The sequence below is a fragment of the Callionymus lyra genome, chromosome 8 (assembly GCF_982586985.1).
Source record: "Callionymus lyra chromosome 8, fCalLyr1.hap1.1, whole genome shotgun sequence".
Classification (NCBI taxonomy): domain Eukaryota; kingdom Metazoa; phylum Chordata; class Actinopteri; order Syngnathiformes; family Callionymidae; genus Callionymus; species Callionymus lyra.
The window spans coordinates 15,818,281-15,839,763 of NC_141825.1; the positions used below are offsets into that span (position 1 = coordinate 15,818,281).

A 21,483-nucleotide genomic window follows, 5' to 3' on the forward strand; every position below is an offset into this window, starting at 1 on the left:
TTTCAACATCTAAATTAAAACGGAGAGCTGATAAGAAGGCGTTTATTGTTCACAGGAGAGTGTGTGAAGATGTGGGAAGGGCGAGATGAGAGGTTGTTTAAGATTAGCTTATTGTTGGGATGAGAACCTATCACCATGGCAACAACGGGCAAACCCTTCCCTCCGGTCTGATGGTTGTAGACTGGCAGGAGGATGAACTAGTGGTTCACCCATAAAAATGTTTTTAAAGTTTCAAGTTCAGAACTGCTCACAAGGTTAGCAGGTTATTTTGGGATGAGTTAAGGTGAGCAGAGGAGTGACAGGGAGCCGAGTGCGCACTGGGGACTCTGTTATGAAAAAAGGGACTCCCACACTGTAATAACCTTTCTGAGATGAAACACAAACACGTGTCAGCACTCTGCATGCTGAATCAGGAGAAAAACAAAACACACAAGGTTGCTCCGACGCACTAATAAAAGTTTAATTCACCTCGGATACTTTGACAACAATTACCGACAGCTGTATATAAACACCGATGATTTTCTGAAAACGATATAAAACCCCAAATTTCACATGAAAATGATGACATCAAATGACATAAAGAAAGCTGATTACATTGTTAGCGCTCAAAGAGTGATGACAAGCTACATATTAGGAAATTGTGACACACAATTTCATGTCTTTTATGCTCAACTACCGCACTTAAATTGCCACAAACCCAAAGCAAAGCTAAACACTGATTCAAGCTTTAAATAAATCAATTCAAAGATCCTGAACAAACTCAATTCCACTGGCAGGAGCAGTCCAAAGGCTCTTGGAAGGTGTAGTCCACGATGGTGGCGTTACGAGAGCAGTAGAGGGTGACCGAGCGCGTTTGCAGTCGACTTTCACGGCAGCACTTACAGAACCTGGCATGACTGTTGATGTTGAAGTTGAATATGGTGGCCGAAGGGCATTTGCCATCACAGGAATAGACTGTAACCTGGCAAGTGAGATAGGAGTCGTAAGCCGATGCATTATTTGCTTCCCCCTTGAAAGACGTTATCGCTCACTCACTGGGGCATTGCTCCTGCAGTCATCTTTTCGAATCGTAGTGCGGATGGCCACTCGCTTGCATGTTTTACCGTCTTCTTTACCTAAAGAAACATTATTAATAGACCCTCTTTAATTGATTTAGAAAATATAGTTATAGACAATTATAGTTTGGCATCCCTTGAAAGTGGATTTACTAAATGCTTCCAGTCCAGTAACAAAAACCCATCAAAGCATGAGTGAAGTGAAAAGAAACACAAACATGATCAAATGAAATTACCTTTTTCAAATTTTGACATATTATTTGATCGATATTAAATAGAAATCACCCCGTTGTTTGCAGAGCTCAGAGTTAAACATTATTTGACAACCTGCTTCATACGCATCTATTAAACATGTTTCCATCAGAAATGATTTCTCTGTCCCTAAATGATTGAAATTATATTTTCATGAACAGATATTTAGAGAAAAAGTAGAATCCATTCAGTCCATTCAGCTTTGTACCCATAAATAGATACAAGTTTGTTAGATTTATATGTTGCCATCTCAAATCAGTTGCAATGTGACAAGATCTTTAATTTGACAACACAAAAGTGTCAATAAGAGGATCATAAAGCCTCACAAAGAAAGTCCAGAGTAAGTCTCAAATAAGCGTTTCATGAAACTAATTGCTATTGGTTTCTGAAAGTCCTCCATAGTTTGCACGAAGGAAATAGTGTCAGTAGTCGATAATATCTAAATATCTAGTCACTATTAATGTGTTGATGAGGCTTCATGAAACAGCTGATGAAGTATCATGATACAGTGTCTTCATTTTGAACGACCACTAGATGGCATTCCAAGTAGATGAGAGCAAAGATTATGAAAGAGAGAGTGCCATCTCGTGGTCTTTCAAAATAAAGACACTATATCATGATTCCTCATTAGCCGTTTCATGAAGCCTCATCAACACATCATCACTTATAGTTACACGTACAGGATTCTAACCAAGATAAGCTACAAAATAAATGAGCAAAAACCTCCCCTCATTATGTTGCCGATGGAAATGTTGAGAAAATGTTGGTACCTGTGTCACAGTTAGTACTACCAGTGGGGGTAACAGGATTTACTGTAAATGGGTAAACACCCACTCCAGAACCTGGGATGATCATCAGGAGCCAGGAGAACACACACAAGGTTACGGTGAATTCAGCAGTTCAACTTCAACCACAGATTATCGCACATGTGCATGAATCCCACTTCTTCTGGGCAGCCATCTTAAGAACAAAAGTCTTAGGATGCACTACAAAAAGCAGAGAAGCAGATTTAAACCCGTGCAAAATCCCCTGTCCTTTTCGAAATCGCTCACCCATGAGCACACCGATTGGTCAAACTGTGAGGTCTCTGCTAAAGCAGGCAAGCAGACGCAGTATCACTCCCAAAAACAAAAACACACCATGGATAAAAACAAATCGGTGAAAGCCTTGAAGCTCGTTTAGATCAAGAAAGTAGTGTGTCACGAACATTGACCTTTCAACCCAAAGCATTTCATTTGGAATAAAACAGAACATTTGAGGTGTTTATTGCAGACCAGCAGCCTTTATCTTCACCCTCTACATCAGGCCACACCAACCATTCAGCCAGTAAGCTCAGACAATGCCAGGCAACAAGGCGCTCCCCCTCCGGTTGAACGCTTGAAAGCATCGCCAAAATAATTTATTTAAATTTTGCACTCACATGTCCTGCAACAGCCATCCACATAACTCTGTATCACGCCGCCATTCTGCAAATAGAGCCAAAGAAAAGGAGGATCAACACAAGGACAGTCATATTTTTAGAAATAAACATTTAACTATCAACGCAATTAACTGGACCAACAATCACCTTTATATTTGCATTACGACTTAAGTTAAGTAAGGAAGCCTAGGATAGTAAAGGTTGAGGCCTAGGTTCAGTTTAAAGGGTGTAGGGCGAGGACATATTTATCCTTCTTTTAAGATCCATTCATAAAACTAATGTTGAGTGAGATTCAGCCAAGCTATTGTGACTGTGTATTACTTGTGTACTTGTGTTGCTTCCTCACTGACCACATTGACTTTGCCTGCTTAGTGACCGACAGTTATATAATTTCACGGATAGTAACTTCTCAACGGTGAAAGCACAATTATTGACATCTTCACTGTGGATGAGTCAAAGAAATCTATATAATATTGTTGGTTGGTTCACTTGGAAAGAATAAATATTACTTATGTCATCATCATGTTACTGACCTGAATACACTCGGTGTCATTGAACGGAGGGCAAACCACACCAGAGGCCAGAACCACTGCCCCTATCGCTGTCTCCATGCAGTCATACCGTGTGCAGTTCTCCACCCATGAACCCCCGACCTTTAAACACCATTGTTTCAATTATGATAGAAATTCAAGTTTAAATTATTCTCTCCTCTTACATTAAATTGCTCTGACGTCCCGTTCTCATTGGTGAAGCTGCAGGAAACGTTTCTACACGAGCCGCAGCAAACCTGCGGGTCCGTGGATTGTTCGTACACTTGGTTCTGGCAGGGAAATGCGAACCTGTGACTTTAATGTGTAAAACAGACTTGAATGCGTTTAATGTTTTTATGCACGTACTTGTCCACACTTCTGCGAACAATTCACAGAAGTTATATCCATTGCATAAAAGCCAGTGTTCGGGTCTTTGTAATGAAGGCAGTGGACAGTGTAACACAGCTCTCCCTCAAAATACTGAACCAAGGTCTGCCCGGGTCCCAGGACTGTCACTCCTTGGAAAAGGCAAACATCCGCTTTCTCTGAAAACACAAACTTAACTTTAAATTAACTGGCAGTCTTCCTCGTCAAGCTAATTAGAAAGAACCAGAAATGTTTTTGATAAAACACACTGTTTTTGTCACTGTTGTTTGTTTTAATGAAACTTAAATTGCACATACGGCAACTCCGCTGAGGACAACCACAGCTGCCGCTGCTGCTGTCTGGAACCTCAAACATCACCTCCCCCTGAGAGAAAGGAGAGCTCAGACTTTAATGAATTTACTCAATTATGGTTCCTCTTGGCAAATTACCGATTAGACTCTGAGGTGAGGCAGACTTTTCTGCTGACTTACCACCTGACAGATAGGAAGAGAGCTGTCCTCACATTGACATTCTGGGAGTGACAGAGTAGACGTCAATGAAAAAGGTGGAAGGCGGTTAATGCAACTGCACCACTGCTAGTAAAACTTCTTCAAAGATACAGAATTCAGAATGATTAGAACAACAGTCGAGTGTGTAAATACCGCAGTGATGCTGAGGGCAACAGTTTCCAGGGACAGTAGTCTGAATCAACGTGAGACCAGCTGCACAGCTCACATAGGATTCGGGGCAAAGGTTGACATCACAGACTGAAACGCATTAAAAATGTATTAATAAAAGTCACATCCAAGAAGGAATGGCAAAGACACCTCACCGCAGTGATACTGAGGACAGCAGCTGCCAGTTGTGTTCAGATCCACAGCCATCATCTCTCCACGAGAGCAGGCTGGCACAGGTTCAATGCATGATTCACACACTGCATGGACAAACACCACACACAAACATCTAATTCACAATTAAGGCCTTATAATTGGTGGACGTTAGCCAATAGCAGATGGCGGGGCTGATGTTTTATAACCTACCACAGAGGTAAGAATAGCAGCATGTCTTCTCACCCCGAACCTCCACCAAGAACTGATCTTCTCTGCAGACGGGTGCAGAGATAGGAGGGCAGTCTAAGGGGTCACACTCTAACAAGATAAAAAAAAAGTTCAATTAAAAGGTTTCGTCCAAGAGGAAAGATTCTAGAGATATTCAAACATTCATAGAAGAAAAAGCTATTGTTGCAGTACTCACCACATCTGTATTCAGGGCAGCAGGACATGGCGCTATATCCGATCACAAGTCTGTTCCCGTTATCACAGGGGGGAGCTTCACTGTCACAGATTGTCGTGTTGCACTCTGATAGTGATGGAAATGGAGAGGAATGGTGATTAAACATCCGCTCTGGTAAATGATAATGATGATTACAAAATGTTTTAATAGAAAAGAACTCATTGAGCCGAGACCTCCACCCTCTGAAATATAAATATATGATTCCACAATGGGCTCAATGAGAAAGTAGGTGCAGCAACAGATGGATGAAGAAAGTGTTAAGTTCTTCAAAAGGTTTGTGGACCCAGATGGTAATCAGCGATCCTTTGCAGTATTATTACCTTTTTTTTTTGTTAAATTGTTAATAGACAGAAAGACGTTCATAAAAGTTCCTTATTGGAGGAAGTAAGGCTTCTATATCTATCTACAAAAATATGGATTTAAAGAGCTTTGATGTCACTATTTGGCCAGCTGTGTGTACACTGAAGAAAACACTATTGAAAATTCAATATGTATCCCTGCTGGATTTTCAGGTTATCCATCATTGAAATTGAAACAATACGAGTTTGACTGCAAGTATTATTTTCTCACAAAAACAACAAAAATAGAAAGAATTGCTTGTAGAGCCCAAAGTTATAATATGACTAAAAAGGAATAACATAAGCTAAGAATCAGAGCTGCAGGCCTCTAAAACATTTTTGTTTGTGTGGCCCGGCTGCATATAAAAAATGTGAGGTTTTCTCAATAAGAATTTAAAACACACTTAACCCAGTCAGAGAATGTCAATATTTTTTACTGCAATTTTTTAGTGATCGTTTTTAGGCAAGCGGTGATTAAATATAATATATTAGTCTAGGAGACTATGTTTGAGCTTCAATGATAGAAACATCTCTTACTTTATGAGGCAATAAGAGGAATAAAAGAGACGCAAATAAAATTGAGCATCAAAAATGATGATGGAATCTGATTTTCAGTTTATTAAATATAGATTTTGTTCAGCATCGCAGTTTTGAGTGTGTTAAAAATGTTGGCGATTGAGGAAATTAACATCCTTATAGGCATAAAGGATGCAGAAAGGTATATTATACAATAAAAGCCTATCGGCCAAATAATTTAAAATGAGTCACTCTCTAGATTGTCCTTATCTTATATCATTATATCATTCCTGCTAAACCTGAGTCACAGCTTGCTCTTTAAAAGTGCTGAAATTGCTTTTGTTATGAATAAAAGTGTTATCATGAATATCTTTAATACACACCGCAGATCTTTTTTGGACAGCAGGCTCCTTCTTCCAGCACATCGAGTACATACTCTCCTTCCCTCTCGCACAGTGGGACGGACACGGCACTGCAGTCGGGCTCCACGGCCACCACAGAACCGTTCTCCATACACCTGTACATGCAGCAGCCTCGGGCAGAGCCATTCCACTCCTCGCCGGGGGCCCGTGGGTTACCGTCATTATCAGTGCAGACTGGATAACGAAGGCGTAATTAGGTGGACAAAGACCACTTGAAAATGTATATAATTACAATCTACAATGTCACCCACCGCAGCGATCCTCCGTGACACAATAGGCAGAATCCGCTCTGTGCAAGATGGTTCCACTTCTACAGACGCACTCTTCTCTGACGAAAGAGCAGGTGGTCTCCTCGTAGTACTCTCTGTTCAAACAGGTGCGACTGGTGCAGGTGCTCACGCATGGCTGATACTCTTTACCAGGGGGGCAACGTAGAGCTGCGAGAAGACTCGGAGTTGAGTAAAACAGTGTTGACAACAAGACATGCCATCTGCGTACATGTCTAGCCCTTACGGCAAAAGTTGTGTCGTCTCCAGCTGATGCAGACTTGGTGCGTGTAGCAGACCGCCACGTATGCTGCGAGGAAGTCGCACTGGTGGTCCTTGTAATGCAGGTCCCCCGCCCACATGATGTCACAGAACTGTTCTGGTGGTAGCTGGAAGAATATTGAGCTCATGTTGTTAAATATAGCTAAGAATAACACTTCTTGAATTATTTATTTTCCTGATAAAAAAAACAGAATCTTCTAAAGCACCTAATGTCTAACATAAAATAAGTTTTTTAGATGAGATCGATTCAATCTTAACCAACTAGAAACAGATTCATCAAGTAGAGACAGCACTGACCTTTTTAATAATATTGCTTAATGATTGTTCGCCCTGATCACAGAGATATGACATTTATTTATGTTCATTTTTTTAATTATATAAACATCTAAATGCCACAAGCTATGTCATATAAACTACATCAGACAATCAATGTCAATCCAATAGAAATAGTGGGGCACACATTCTTCAAAAGGATGTAAGTAAGCTGCATTTCAAGTTTAAAAGTCTAACAACGTGTGTTCAAAGTGATCAATTAAACCACACCTCTATAGAGGCAGAAATTAAAAGGCTAGATTTTCATCATTGCTATTTTTCCACAGAGCTGAGTGAGGGAGCAGCGAGACAGATTATTTGTCTGTATGATTGGCATAGCAACCATGTCACTATCCAATCATTTCAAGTTGTCAGCTTAATATAATGTGTATTTGCAGTGATGTACGTTCCAGTAGTGACTACTTACTTCTGTGTATGCGCTAGATCATTGGAATAGGAATGTTTTGTGTCATGTTTTAAGAGCAATTTAGGCTCTTTTCCCAACAAATGGAACTAATTCAGAGCCTCAAGATCTTTTTGACTGATAAACTGAGGATAACAAAGTTTATCAGTTAATCTAAATCTATTAAATATGATGTTAATAAAAAACATAATACGAGTTTTATTTAAACTAATAAAAACAATATTGAAAATAAAGAAATATTGTCACTTTCACATTTTTGTTCAGCAAAAACCCTGCTAAAACAGTTTAGTTAAAAGAAAATGTAAATCCAATGAGGTAAATACATAAAACATTATATGTTAGAGGAACTAACTGTACTGATAGACAATCAAAAAACCTACTATGAACATTTTGGTGGAAGAATGCCCCCACCAGTGCTAGATTAGACTTTAGGATCCTGTAAATCCACAGATACAGCCTTACCTTGCCGTGGCACGCTGTGAAGGGTCTCTGTCGCAGCATGGAGAGGCAGGTGGAACAGTCCCCAGTGGTGCAGTTGTCTCCAACTCTGCGTGTGTGTTCGGTATCGTCCGTGGTTTGGACCCTCCAGGCCTGAAGGAAGACCATCATGTCCCCAACTTCTCTGACTACTGTGCCATTAGGTAACTTCAGGTCATCTTCTGGGTTTCCATCACAACAACCTACAATGTTTAGAGCTGCTTTCAGACAAAGATCCACAATTGATGCCGATTATGATGAAGCTGCACGCAGCTCACAACTTTAACTGATTTTGAAAATTATTGAGAGATAACTTTATTAAGGAAAAAAACGTGTTGCAGCATGTCGTCTACTAGGCAACTCACCACACAATCCTCGCGTGGGCACTGATGCATTACCAGGAGAGATGTACTGCATCACCATAATACCAGTGCTGTGATACCACTGGATCCTGACACCCCCCGGCGTGTGGATCTGGTACATACTTCCTGTGTCTTCAACATAAAGAGCATGACGAGAGAAAGGAAGCCTGGCGGGTCGGTAGTTCACAGTCGCCTGCGGGCAAATGAGCACGAGGCAATTTATTCAGAGCGGTTTTCAGGCAGCAGCTGGTAATAGAATTCACCTTTCGATCCAAGCGGTTGATAATGATTCGATAGGAGGAGGTTGTTATGTTCAGTTTCTTAAAACAAAGACCAGATGTTCCACCTGTAGGACTCTGAAGAAAAGATAACAACTCAGCACTGAACCACGCTGGCTAATGAAATCTGTTGCGAGATGGACGACTCACTGTTCTTCTGATGGAGTTGACACTCTAAAAAGAAAACAAGTCATCAAAGTTATTGATCTTTGAAGTTCCGATCATTGCGACTTACCTGGCTGGTCGGGCATTTCTCAACCGTTCCAATGATGCTCTCCTTCGGCAGGTTAACAAGGATATAGGAGCCGTTGTCGTATAATGCCACATTGTTGCCATCGAATGTGATCACACGCAAGTCGGACATCACGGTGCAGCGACCTGGGTGTACAAAGACAGCAGGACAATGCATTATGCTCTGTTTCCACGTCTCTTATCCCGGTTTTAAAGCTCACATGGACACTGCCACATTGGGCAGCACGGGTCTGTGTTGGTGAGGATGGGCAGGCCCAGGAGACTGCACTGGGGTTGAGTAGTGTTGAAGCGGCAATGGAGTGAAGAATTGTGAAGCAGCAGCTCCCCATTGAAACAGATCAGCTCTGCACATTCATCAATACGATAGGAGAAGGGAGGCTGCAGAGACAAGATCTTTGCTTTGACAGAGAAGTGAAAGGACCGTGGAGTGAATTCAGGATTGGAACAAGGGAATGAAAAATCAACTGTCTACAGGTAGCTTTAGATCAGAGAAAACACAGATGTCTCTGATTACATTCTGTTAACACTTGAATGAAAGTTGTCAATGATCAGATTATATCAAAGGACTTTTGTTGTCTCTCTTCTTAGACTTAATCTCCATAATCGAGTTTGATTTAAGTAGAAAAAAACGTGTACACCTTCATGATAACCACAGCCCGGTGACAGACTAGATCAGACCTGGGCAAAGTGCGGCCCGGGGGCCACATGCGGCCCTTTGACTGTATATATGCGGCCCTTGTAATGTCAAAGTATGATCATGTATAAATGGTTCTAATGCATTAAAAAGTGTATTTTGTATTTATTATTCATTTACAACACTTATTTACCTTTTCCCTCCTTTTTGTGTTTACTTTTTTGAGTATATATGAATCCCTCAAAATATTTAAAGTTAGTTGAAGAAATGTTTTGAAAAAAACTCATACAAGAATAATATCGCAGCTTATTTAGCTTAATAAATGTCACGGCCTAATGACGCTTGTCCTTTTTTTAGTGATTTTCTCGTCTTTCTTTTTCTCGACGGCCCCTTACAACATTCACAGAATTTAATGTGGCCCTTGAAGAAATTTAATTGCCCACCCCTGGACTAGATGGATTTCATTTGAAGCATAAAGCTTGAAATATGTAATTGATTAAAAAAAAATTGACGTTTTCCTCTTGTATGTTTGTTATTTAATTGGAGATGTACATGTTATAATCTTTAAAATAAACAAAATATCACAGCGTGCTTAATATCAACTCAAAATAACTGCAGCTAGCACTGTTACAAACTAGCTAAGCTAGCAAGTGTACTGTAACAATAAGTTTTAATACACTTTGCTTTAGGCAGTACAATTTATCTATTCAGTATGTGTTGTATAGATGTTAAGGTTTACTAAATAAATAAATAATGTAAAAATGTTTGGGAACTTGCCTACTTAAGACCTTGGCCCCTCCAGAGATTTTTTCTGGACCAGAGAATGTTACTGTATGGTATATTCAACTGCAAAAGAGGCATTAATAATTATAAATTTTATATAAGAAATGCAACTTTTTTTTAAAATAATATATTTAATAATAAAATGAAGGAACATTTGGACTTTTTTTTTTTTTGGAGGGATTGTAGGATTTATATTTACATGACATTATATGCATTATATCCCCCCTGGATAGCAAAGATTCCGATGAATGAACCTACACAGACATACACTTTTAATAGCTAAAATGTGTCTGTCTAAATGGTCTGTGAATAAATAGTACACATAATAATATTTTGGTTGTTTGATGTTTATGTAATCATTGTCTTTTAATTTAGTTTACTTTATTTGATTTTATTCTAAATCTCATTTGTTGTACTGTGTGTTGTATTGTTTGCTGCCAGCTTGTAAAGCACTGTCACAAAAATGCTGTACTGGACAATAAAGTTTGAGTTATAATAATGAGTTTGTATTCTATCCAATCTATTCATCTGTCATGTGTGTTTTTGTTATAGAGTTTGTCTTATGGAGTATGAGGAAAGATGCGAGTATTTATACGACACTCAAACACACGCTAAAACGTAGCAAGATAACTATAAAATAAAGCCTCTGAAAACCTCTGAAGACTATTGGACGAGTCAAATGTATGAGGAGCTGGCGGTGGAATGCCCCTGATACTTGTTGAATCAATCAGAATAAACAGTGCGGTAACATTTATCAGGACAAGAACATCGACTTACTGTACAGGGACTTGTGGGCCAGAGGAATGCATGTGTAGTTGATGATTTCTCTGCTACTGTGGTCGTATCTGGACTCGTGATTATCTCTGTAGCAAGACGTTCTGTTGAGAGCTCACTGGATGTAGAAAAAGGCTCTGTAGTTGTAAACGCTACTGTGGAGGACTCTGTCGTCTCTACCATCGTGGAAGACAGAGGGAGGGTCAAGACTTCTGTGGTTGTTTCTGGGGTAGAAGTTGTCAGGGTTTGTGTTGTTGTGAGGGTCACAGAGGTTGTTGGCTCTGCAGGAGAGGTTGTCAAAGAGGGTGGGGTGGGAGTTTGAGTGGATGTTGCTACCAGTGTTGTTGATGCTGCAACAGTAGATGTCTTTGTTGTGGTGAGTCCTATAAAATCTGTCGGTTCTTTCCCGATTAATGTAGTGGTTGCTGATGGTGTTGGCGGGACAGTTAAAACAGTGGCAATAGTAGTTGGGTGAGTCGTGTAAGATGGAGCAGGTGGAGAGGTTACTTTCTCAGTAGTCACAGTAGTAGTGGTTTGGATTTCAGCAGAAGCGGTGGGAGTTGTAGGTATGGTTGTTGTAGAGGGGGTCGTTGTTGCTCCTGCAGTAGTCATTGTTGTGGTCGTCAAAGTGGTTGTCATCAAAATGGTTGTCGGACTTGTAGTGGTTGGAGCAGGCGTTAGAGCAGGTGTTGTCACTGGAGACGTAGTTTTGTTTGACAGCGTCACAAACTCAAAAGGTCGAGGTGTTGGTGGGAGTGACACACCTTGAAGACACAAGTAGAGGTTATTTTTATGCATTTTTAAGTTGCGTAGTAAAGTACTTTTAAAATTAAAAGAAGTAAGAATTCTGTTAGTTTAAAAACAAGGTATTGATACTGCAATCTACTCTAAGAGCACTGAGTGATGATTGTTATAGTTTGAAGCTCACTTTTGAGGCAACAAAATTGTCATGCTTTCTAATATATAATGAAGGATTAATGACATTCATTAACAGCTTTTATAAAGTTAATGGTTCTCTTTGTTAACAGTTACAAAATATTTAACCAGATGAGAAATCAGATCAAACTTTTTTAAATTTATTTCTAAACACTATATTTTAAAAACCCGCCTCAGTGATGTTCTCAAGCTGGTCACACAAGGATAACAATATATTTTTTATAATAATGATCACAACAAAAATGATTAAAAATGTCACTTTTGCAAACAAATGACATTCATTTACTTAAATTTGTGAATAATCTAATGGTTTGTTTACAATAAATCACAAGTTAAATAAAAGTTATATAATAGTTTGAAATGTGCTTCTAAAAATGTGTTTCAATAGGGTAGATGATTGACATCGTCAACCCAAGTATGTTCATTTCAATAAAACCCTTTTCCACTTTAAGACTAAATAAACTGTAAAAACATGAATAAACTTACAATCCTCTGTGTAGACGCATCTTCTTGTCACTTCATCCAGGACCATGTTTTTAGGACATCTTGGAAAACAACCCTCAACTCTGCCAAACACACAGAACATCATTACACAAGAGTACAGATCAGGGCCAACATTATGAGCGTTGTCATTCAACCCAGGATCTTACGGAGGCAGGAAATGGCAGCGTGTCGCATCTGGGTCACTGCATGTGTGAACACAAGGGCTTGCACAGGCCTGGTAGCGCCACTCACACATCATACGATAGGGAATCACAAAACTACTCTCTGCCAAAATAGAAGATCTAATTAGTTATCACTCATGTTTATATGCATGTGCGGGCGCACGTGTTTTTCTGACCTTCCAGTGTGAAACTGCTGCTCCCTCTGAAGCTGTCAGAAGTGTCGTATCTCTGGGCTCGAGCTGCAGTGCGTGTCAGAGTCAGAAACATCCCGGGCTGGCTGGCATGTTCGAATGAGGTGTGGCCTGGCATGAACAAGCCCAGATGTTGGATGAATGTTGCCCTGCGACTGAAGTCTTCGCTACGACTCCAGTGCTCCAGCTTCAGACAGTTCCGTGCTGTGACCACCAGGAAGTAGTTTGGCCTCTCTGCGGACTCCAGCGACACCACAGACACACCTACAGAAGTATGACGGTTTTTATTCTGCTGTCACTTACAAGCAGGTGTTGCTAGAGAAGCTCACGTGATGATCTGTCCTTGTGCAGGCCGACCGTGATCATGAAGTTGAACATGAGGCCCGGTGGGGGCGACTGGCCCAATCCCTCTTTCACCGAAGGAAATACTGAACTGCTGGTGCGATTGACGGCGAACATGGTGTTGTTGTGAACGGCACTCACCAGAGAAAAAGGACCATCACCCAGTTCTGTGAAGTAATAAGAGTGGTGATGACTTCAACAGAAAACTTGGTAGCACAAACAGTAACATGCATCTTTACCTTGATTTAAGTATTCACAGTCAAAGGCTGAAAAAGAAAGTATTTCAGATGTTTTTAATTATTGAAAGCAGCCAGGAGTAACATAGATGTAGTCAAGCGGATGGGCTGCAAAGGTCAAATCAGGGCTTCTTTGTTTACTCACGACACACAGTTGGAGATCTCCAGTGTATGGTGACCCCTTGTTGGCAGCATTTGTGAGCATATGCAGCAATGGAGGTGCAAAGACACTCGCAGTCACCTCCGCGGTTACAGTTACAAGTGTCTGTCAAGCAGTTCCTATAGAACCAGGCAACATCTACCTGTGGGACACATGCAGGATCTTAACAATCATACATGTATCAAACATATGAAGTAGGTCGAATCTCACTGGGGGCATGTGGTGGACGTCTTGTTTAGGGGGTGAGTGGTTCTCAATAATTAAACTGGAATGAAGTGATGAGATAGCACAACAAAGAATATGGGTCAACGGATGAAATTAAAGAGATCGGATGTGCTTTGTGACCGACAGGCAAAAAATACGTCCACAATGCGTTTGTCCATCACCGGATAAACTGAGCCATTGTCTTCAGCTCCTATTGTGCTGTCAGCAAAAGTTAAACCTGCTCTCTTTCAAGAAGCACAGGTATTGATTTAGCAGTGTGCTGCATCGCAGCAGCAGATACAATATGATACAAGAATAATAGTTTAAGATCGATCTTCCTGTGGAAAATGAACTAAGTGATATGATTGTCTAAGTACTATCAATATCAGTTTAATGTTCCTAATTTACAATGTGTCAGAGCTTTTATCAGCCGTTGATACGTTTTAACTGGCATCAGTTAATATCTTTTCAATAGTAATTCAATCAACGGATCACAACTATATATATAAAAAAATGTAAATGTAAAAAGTATTTACTAAAGCAACAGAGAAAATTAAATCAATAAAAAGTTCAAGTTTACAAACTTTATAGGTGAGATGTTGTATTTATATGAAAAGTCCCTCTTAACCTTACAATTTTCACTAAACAACATCAAGCCTGTGATTACATATACAGTGTCGAATCGAATAAAAGTTAATGCAAAAAAAGATGATAAATCTACGAAAATTAAGATCAAAGCTTTGATTAAATTTCCAAGTAAATCGGGACCCATTAAAAGCAAAGAGCTCCATCTGCTGGCCACAATCATTAAGACTAGGACTATTGGGTTTCAATTTGATAACATCAGTTAAGATTTGTTCCCATAACCCCTGCGCTCTTGTAAGCAAGATGACCTTTACAGCAGCTGTCCTGAATCCCCACAGACGTCAGTCAGTGTGTTTGAATTAAATGCCACTCACCACATTGTGACAGGGGGCAAAGACATCGCTGTAGAGAAGGGCACACTCCCTCTTGGCGTAAGGCTGCCTACCAAGATCCCCTTCACACGGTCGCTCGACTACGTAGTCGCTTTCGCACTGAAACACACGGCACATTTACAGAGACATTTACTGAGTGTCTGATTACTCTTAAATATCACGGTGGACTCGAGGGGGAAAGCCCACAGGACCGGAGGAACAAAAATCGAGCTTGAGTGGCGCGAAGGAAGAAGGAGGTTGAGACAAAGAGAATGACAGGCTGGCTTATACCTGCCCCAGGGCCCAACTATCTCCAAACGTCTGTGCGTTGCTGACTTCCATGTGATTGGAGGTGGTCATGTCGTTCACGGTCACGCTGTCAAAATTGCCACATAGGCCACTGAGAAGACCCTGTAGGAGAAGACATTTAGATTACGGGAATCTGAAGTGACAAGTTCATTTTCCACACAATTTTTAGACTTTTCTACAAGAAATGTCAATGTCAGGTCGACGTGATATAAAGTATTTTTAAATGATGTTGTGTTGTTTTCAAACTTAATTGACTTGGGGGCAGCTTGTACTGAATAAATCCATGATTGCATCCAACATTTCTCAACTACCTATTTAACAAATTGTAGTAGTATTTAATTCAGTCACTTCAGATGCATAGATTTTCATTTACATTAACTTATAGCATCAGTTATCAGTTGTTTTTTTCTGCTCCTTAATCTTGTATTTGCTTCTTCTTTAATCTTAAATAAATGTACCTTTTCATATAAATGTTGCTACAATAGTCTTCCTCTGTGTGGTGGCCTTTTAATGGAAGTGCTCATTAGTCTCAGTGCATTTCAAGAATATGCTGCTCAAAAGACCCTTTTTTTCCATGTTCCTCTTCATTAGATGTTCATTTAGTTAGTTTTAAACCAATGTTGTGTGTCTTCGTTAAACGTATGTAGGTAATTCCTGTGTAGACAAACTATTGAATTGTAAGAGCTCTAAATTAGTTCTTAAAAGGACTTTAACATACAATGAATTATTATAGTATTTACATCCTCAAAATGTGTTTTTTAACAGTTAATTACATGACTTGATTCAATAAATTAAACACATACACACGACAGTATGGCTGGATTTAAAGCCAAAGTCCTGAGGAACTCTCAAGTTCACTGGTAAGATTCATTAATAAGTAAATAACTATTTTAGTTTTTTTTAATCATCGATCGTTCCGCTCATAGTTCATTCTATGTTCTGACCTTCCACTGAGGTCCAGCTCTGATGTGTACAGTTGTCTTTCTGTCCCAGAGGATGGTCAGGTCTTGGTTGGAGAAGTGCACCACAACGTAGTAGCCGGCTTTCCACAACTCAAAATCGGATCCTCTACCCACAACAGTTGATGGACTCTGGAACAAATCCATTGGACAAAAAGATAAAGTGTTAAAAAAAAAAAGATCCTTCAATGATTTCTATGTTTATGTTCCTTACAGGGTTTCCAGAGTTGTCAGTGAAGTAGATCTTGGTCAGTCCCACGTGGATGACCAGCACTTTCATGCACACAATGCCACTCTCATAGCAGTCTTTGTTCTGGGCAACAATCGACACTTCTGGTTCTCCTGCACTCTGTGGACCGATGCAAGAATATGACACGAATAATTTTTCATTGATACACGTGAAATGGTTACCCTAAATATCAGTAGCCAACCAGATTACATACGAACAGCACAGCCTTACGAATCTTAAGATTGCTCACGGTAAAACTAATTCTGTTGACATGTGGCGACAGGGAAAGGAAGTATCTGCGCCACCCAAACAAAGCTCAGGGGACACCCACTCTTTTCAACCCTGCGGGTTGGCAGGTAATCTTGGGGTCTGAATCCGAGTGACTGTTCCACTAATTCTAATTCTATATCCCTGGGAGCATAAGATCCCAGAGGTTTGAAACAAACACTGGACTCTTTGTGTGGCTGAAGCTTTGTACAGTGTCTGCTAGACTAACAGTGGCGCACACACTGACACAAACACACACCTAATAAACTCTAATTAAAGCCGTCTCTGTCTGCAGTGCAGAAACAGTCGTGGATCCTCTTTCATGAATCCACATCAGAGTCTAAGTCTTGAATGGTATTAGTTGTGTCGCAGCCTCCAACCTGGCATGACTGTAGGCTCCAAAATATAAACACACTTTGTGACAAAACAACCACACAAAAAACACATTGGTACTGATGATTTATCTATTATTGATTAATCATTAAAATCTCATGTTTATTTTTATTTATATTTCTTTAAAAAAGGAGACAAAGATTTTAAGTCTTCATATAACAAGTGATGCCTCCTCATCTCTCTCTTTGACTGTATCACAGTGTCTACTTTTTAATTTGCACATTAAACATTTGCACACCAAAGACATATTCACATTCACACGTGTTCCCGAACTCACTTTAATCAAGTAGACCTGACAGTCTGAGTGGTAGTCATACTCCAAGCCATCAAAGGTGTGATAGTGCCTGTCGCTGTAGACCGTGCACACAGCCGGACACGGTGAGTAGCTGCAGTTAAAGTAGCCGCGCTGACACACACTGAAGAAGAAGGACACATGCAAGAGATCAGGGGGCATATCAAGTCGAAAAATGACTTTCCATTAACACGATTCAATATTTGACCAGTCTGATATAATCAGTCGTCACGGAGATAATATTCATACCATTTGTAGCAGGATGTTTCCACAGTCTCTCCAGGCAGATACTCAAGGCCGAGCCAAGCACAGGGACAGTTCTCAGGATAATAACACTTCCCATGGTGCATCACCAACCTGGTGAGTTAAAGATTAGATTTTTTTTAAATAACAACCATGTCACTCAGAATCAGAATCAGAATCAGAATCAGAATCAGAATCAGAATCAGAATCAGAAAACCTTTATTAGTCCCGCGAGGGGAAATTCGGTTTAACAACAGCAAGAGAAATAAAAACACCCAGAAATAAAACAAGAAAGAAAATCTAAATAGAATAAAAAATAAATCTGCGCTATATAATATATACACAATCATATTTACATAAATAACAAGAGGTGCAGTTAAATATTTATCTTGGTTCAACTGAGGTTGATTTTGGAAAATACATACATTATCAAGATTCAAGAGTTTCTATTCAGTGTTTTTTTAAGCGGTTATGTGTGATTGCTCATATATGTTGTCACAGACGTGTTAAATTACAGCAGGCTCTGATATTTTAATCCATTTAATGTCATATTTGTGTTCAGTGAACACTAAATTAACTTCCCCTAGACCTCATGTCTTTGTTTGAATCGTCTTTAATGTGTCATTTATATCTTAAACTGTCATAGACGTTTCATTTGAATGTATGAGCTTCTGACTTTTGTTTTTTGCATCATGGTAGAGCCTTTGCATTGTGGTTTAAGATAAAAATAAGGGAAAATGAATGCAAGTGAATATTGCAATGGGGTGGCATGGATTCAAAGTGTTTTAATGATTGGTGATAATTAAAACAATGGTTAGATCACAGCTGAAAAATCACATTTAGATTGCTTATTTAATTGGGTTGGAGTGCCTCCAGAACCTTTTGCTTCTATAATTGGTCGTGGCCTTTCATTGCTCATATAGATCTTGCCTCAGTGATTTCCTCCACCTTGTTGAGCGCTTTTATATAAATTCTTCTCACTTTTTTGGAGTTAGCTTATTTAAACTACTCCTGCCTTCATCTGTATTATCTACATTGTTTTTCCTTTATTATCATTTGTTCTTATTTTTTGTGTTAAGCTCAGCATTATCTGTGTCTATTCCCCAACATCATGAGTTCATCACACCCTAGAGCTTCACTATCGATCAATCAAAAACGTCGGCACTCAACTTGACAGTTCTGAACGTTTACTTACCCGTGAGGACACACGCACCCCGGGATGCAAGGTGTGTTTGGAGGGCAGGTGAGGTTCATCATGAGGTTACGACAGGTCGGCGCACAAGCCACGCCTCCTCTCTGTTCTGTGCAAGTGTGGTACACTTTCCCGTCTGCGCACTCCCCCGCTTCATCGCTATCTGTCTCTTAAGTTACGGGAAACAATGAACAAAGGAATTCTCATATGAGGGAAAGAAAAAAAGTCAATACCTAGAATGGAATTACATTTGTTCTATTTACCTTTTTCTTCAGGCACACACTCCAAAATTCCATTTCTGCAAAGGCTGATAAATGATGTTTAGTTTTAAGATAGCTTATTGCCAAATAGGAAGCTAAAAAAGTCATTTTTTTATGGAGGTCAAGGCCAAAGGTGACTCACCAGGGTCCAGAAGCACTGAAGGTCACCTCCCCTGGCTGTGAAACTCCAGTCAGAGAATAACAGTTGCACTGAGACCTGGGAATAAACCCGCAAAGTTATTTTAATTACATCACTAATGATGGTGCTTCGCGTGTCACTGTTTGTGTGTGTTGCTCTCCAAAACATGAATGGATGGCCATCATTAGTGAGATAGATGAGGTGCTGCAGTCTTACAGTTGAACACATCGCTGGCGCACGTCGTCATAGTAACTACCATCTGGACAGCCACACCCCTCTGCACAGTCGTCTGGGTCGCATGTCTCCGTGCTAGACAGAGCACGACAGGACCGCCCACAGGAGGACGCACAAGACTGGTACAGCATTCCTCCGACACACACCACACCTGCCCACAAATGCACAGATGACTTTAAACTGTATTTCATGTCCACACAAAACTCTTTCTTTAAATATTATTACCTTAATTCAAAGTATAAAACAATTTTAAAAAATCAACTCAATTAATATTAACTTTTAAATCTTTAATATAATGGAGTAAATTGCATTTCTTCTATAATTATATAATTTATTTCTGGTAGAACTGAAGTTGTTGGAGAAATAACACTAATAAGCAGATGTCTTGGTTTAACAAATAAATAGTATAAGAAAGACAAAATGTATGATAGGATAAAAAAATTATTAACTGAGGGAGTAGGATGCTGCTCCAAAAATAAAAATATAAAACCAAAAAAAAAAATAAAAACGGGAATAACGCTCCACTTAGATTCCAATTTTTAGAACAATTAACTTAAATAGTGGCTCACAGCCATCAAAAGGGCAACAAAGGAACATTTGCAATCGTGAAATGACGATGAAATTACATTTAACATAAATCAATATAATGCTCGAAGAAAAGTCTTAAAGCAATTCTATGCGATTTAAAGTCGAGTGACGCCGGTGGCCTAAAGTGATACTGTTTAGCTTGACATTTCCCATGAGCACTCGCTAAACCTCGCAAACGTTTTGCAGCAGTTGGACGAATTTTCTGTTTCCAGAATTCCATTGGCTGTATACCGATGCGTTATAACGGCTTTGTAAATCAAATAACTTTAACTTGCGATATGTAGCATGTTCACACCATCCCCAAGAACTTTTACAGGGAAAATAAAAATCACACAAAACAACGCAAATCACTTTATACGAGTCATTCAACGAGTTTTAAGTTAATGTGTCATCACAAGTTTTATGAAAATATTTTAGTACAAAAATATTAAGAAACTACCCAGAGCTGCTTTAAAGCTAACCCTTGCTACGCTAAACATAAAATGCTAATGTTAACTAGCAAGTAATTGAAGCGTAATTTACTTTAGAAATGCTAATGCATAAATGCTTCAGTCTTGATACCTAAATAAAACATTTATTAAAACATTAAATTTCAGCATTATACAATGTATACCCAAGTGTAAGATTTGAAATGCTAATGCAAGATATAAAAAGTTATGGCTAATGCTAATAAGACACCTAATGTTCAGATTCTAGAAGCTAAAGTAGTCTAAAAGTATTCCTATCGTTGACCCTTAGACTGGATAAGATCCCAAAATGATACAACAAAACTATTGCATTTATATTTGTTGGGTTTTTAAGTGTTCTTTTTGCACTCACCACATTCAGAGACATGGGCTCTGAAGTTGATGTCAACGCCGTGTTTGGAGCAGAGAAGAGCGTAGTGGGCCAGAGCCGTGCACAGGCAGTCGCTGCCACAGCGGCAGGCCTGGTACCGACACTGTTGTTGGTAGACATTTGGACTGATGTGGCTGTGACAGGGTGCGAACACGGTCTCCAACAGAACCTCACAGTGGGATGCGTAGAATACTGCGAGCAGGAGAAAAAATAATTGGGCATCTTGGCTCAGGACTGGATGATTTAATGAATATTTAAAGTCGAACTTGATTACTTTACGACCGGAGAGGAGCTTGCATGTATATTAGATAGAGAGCGCCACACATTTTGATTTCTGACTGTCAATTCTGCACATTTGACTATGTCTTCTTGAATCTAGGTCGACTTATGAGTGACAGAGATATGACCCCTTATGATATGTGCTTTAAAAATACCAGTGGTTTATTCAGAGGGAATTAAAAAGCCCAGCAACTACACCAACTTGTTATTTATTTGAGTTTATCACATATTTTTTTACATATATTCCATTAATATACTTTTCCATTTTTTATACAATATTATTCACAAATGTATATTTTATCAAAATATATTTCAAACTGCAAGTATTTAATTATTTAAAAAAGGTTTGACTCACTACATCAATGTTTAATTACTTTTAGATTAACGCATAGTACATGTGATAATGCACTGCAACAATTAAACCTCTCAAAGCAGATAATGTTGCATTTGGCAAAAAGATTAAATCATTTCTATGTATGCTAAAAGAGGGATAGGTATAAAAGAAATGAAGTAAACATCAATCTGTTTAGCCTCAG

General features: G+C 39.4%; 1 protein-coding gene across 1 annotated transcript in view; it reads right to left on the minus strand.

Annotated features, from left to right (window-relative positions):
* Positions 1–567: 567 nt before the first annotated feature.
* Positions 568–21,483, minus strand: part of otogl (otogelin-like) — a 33,028-nt gene continuing 12,112 nt past the window's right edge. The window contains exons 19-57 of the mRNA XM_087796578.1: positions 20,651–20,860; positions 19,226–19,394; positions 19,013–19,087; positions 18,874–18,917; positions 18,614–18,779; positions 17,425–17,532; positions 17,161–17,299; positions 16,209–16,343; positions 15,980–16,126; positions 15,018–15,137; positions 14,730–14,846; positions 13,552–13,708; positions 13,410–13,436; positions 13,158–13,337; positions 12,814–13,092; positions 12,623–12,740; positions 12,459–12,538; positions 11,040–11,800; positions 9,046–9,223; positions 8,829–8,971; positions 8,744–8,767; positions 8,579–8,671; positions 8,319–8,508; positions 7,939–8,156; positions 6,706–6,847; positions 6,444–6,629; positions 6,154–6,366; positions 4,878–4,982; positions 4,664–4,771; positions 4,456–4,557; positions 4,286–4,390; positions 4,115–4,155; positions 3,941–4,007; positions 3,624–3,802; positions 3,443–3,547; positions 3,261–3,380; positions 2,728–2,773; positions 1,036–1,115; positions 568–961 (exon numbers count right to left, since the gene is read on the minus strand). Coding sequence (XP_087652704.1) covers positions 761–961; positions 1,036–1,115; positions 2,728–2,773; positions 3,261–3,380; positions 3,443–3,547; positions 3,624–3,802; positions 3,941–4,007; positions 4,115–4,155; positions 4,286–4,390; positions 4,456–4,557; positions 4,664–4,771; positions 4,878–4,982; positions 6,154–6,366; positions 6,444–6,629; positions 6,706–6,847; positions 7,939–8,156; positions 8,319–8,508; positions 8,579–8,671; positions 8,744–8,767; positions 8,829–8,971; positions 9,046–9,223; positions 11,040–11,800; positions 12,459–12,538; positions 12,623–12,740; positions 12,814–13,092; positions 13,158–13,337; positions 13,410–13,436; positions 13,552–13,708; positions 14,730–14,846; positions 15,018–15,137; positions 15,980–16,126; positions 16,209–16,343; positions 17,161–17,299; positions 17,425–17,532; positions 18,614–18,779; positions 18,874–18,917; positions 19,013–19,087; positions 19,226–19,394; positions 20,651–20,860 — 5,678 coding nt within the window. The 3' untranslated portion in view covers positions 568–760. The remainder of the gene's footprint in view (positions 962–1,035; positions 1,116–2,727; positions 2,774–3,260; positions 3,381–3,442; positions 3,548–3,623; positions 3,803–3,940; positions 4,008–4,114; positions 4,156–4,285; positions 4,391–4,455; positions 4,558–4,663; positions 4,772–4,877; positions 4,983–6,153; positions 6,367–6,443; positions 6,630–6,705; positions 6,848–7,938; positions 8,157–8,318; positions 8,509–8,578; positions 8,672–8,743; positions 8,768–8,828; positions 8,972–9,045; positions 9,224–11,039; positions 11,801–12,458; positions 12,539–12,622; positions 12,741–12,813; positions 13,093–13,157; positions 13,338–13,409; positions 13,437–13,551; positions 13,709–14,729; positions 14,847–15,017; positions 15,138–15,979; positions 16,127–16,208; positions 16,344–17,160; positions 17,300–17,424; positions 17,533–18,613; positions 18,780–18,873; positions 18,918–19,012; positions 19,088–19,225; positions 19,395–20,650; positions 20,861–21,483) is intronic.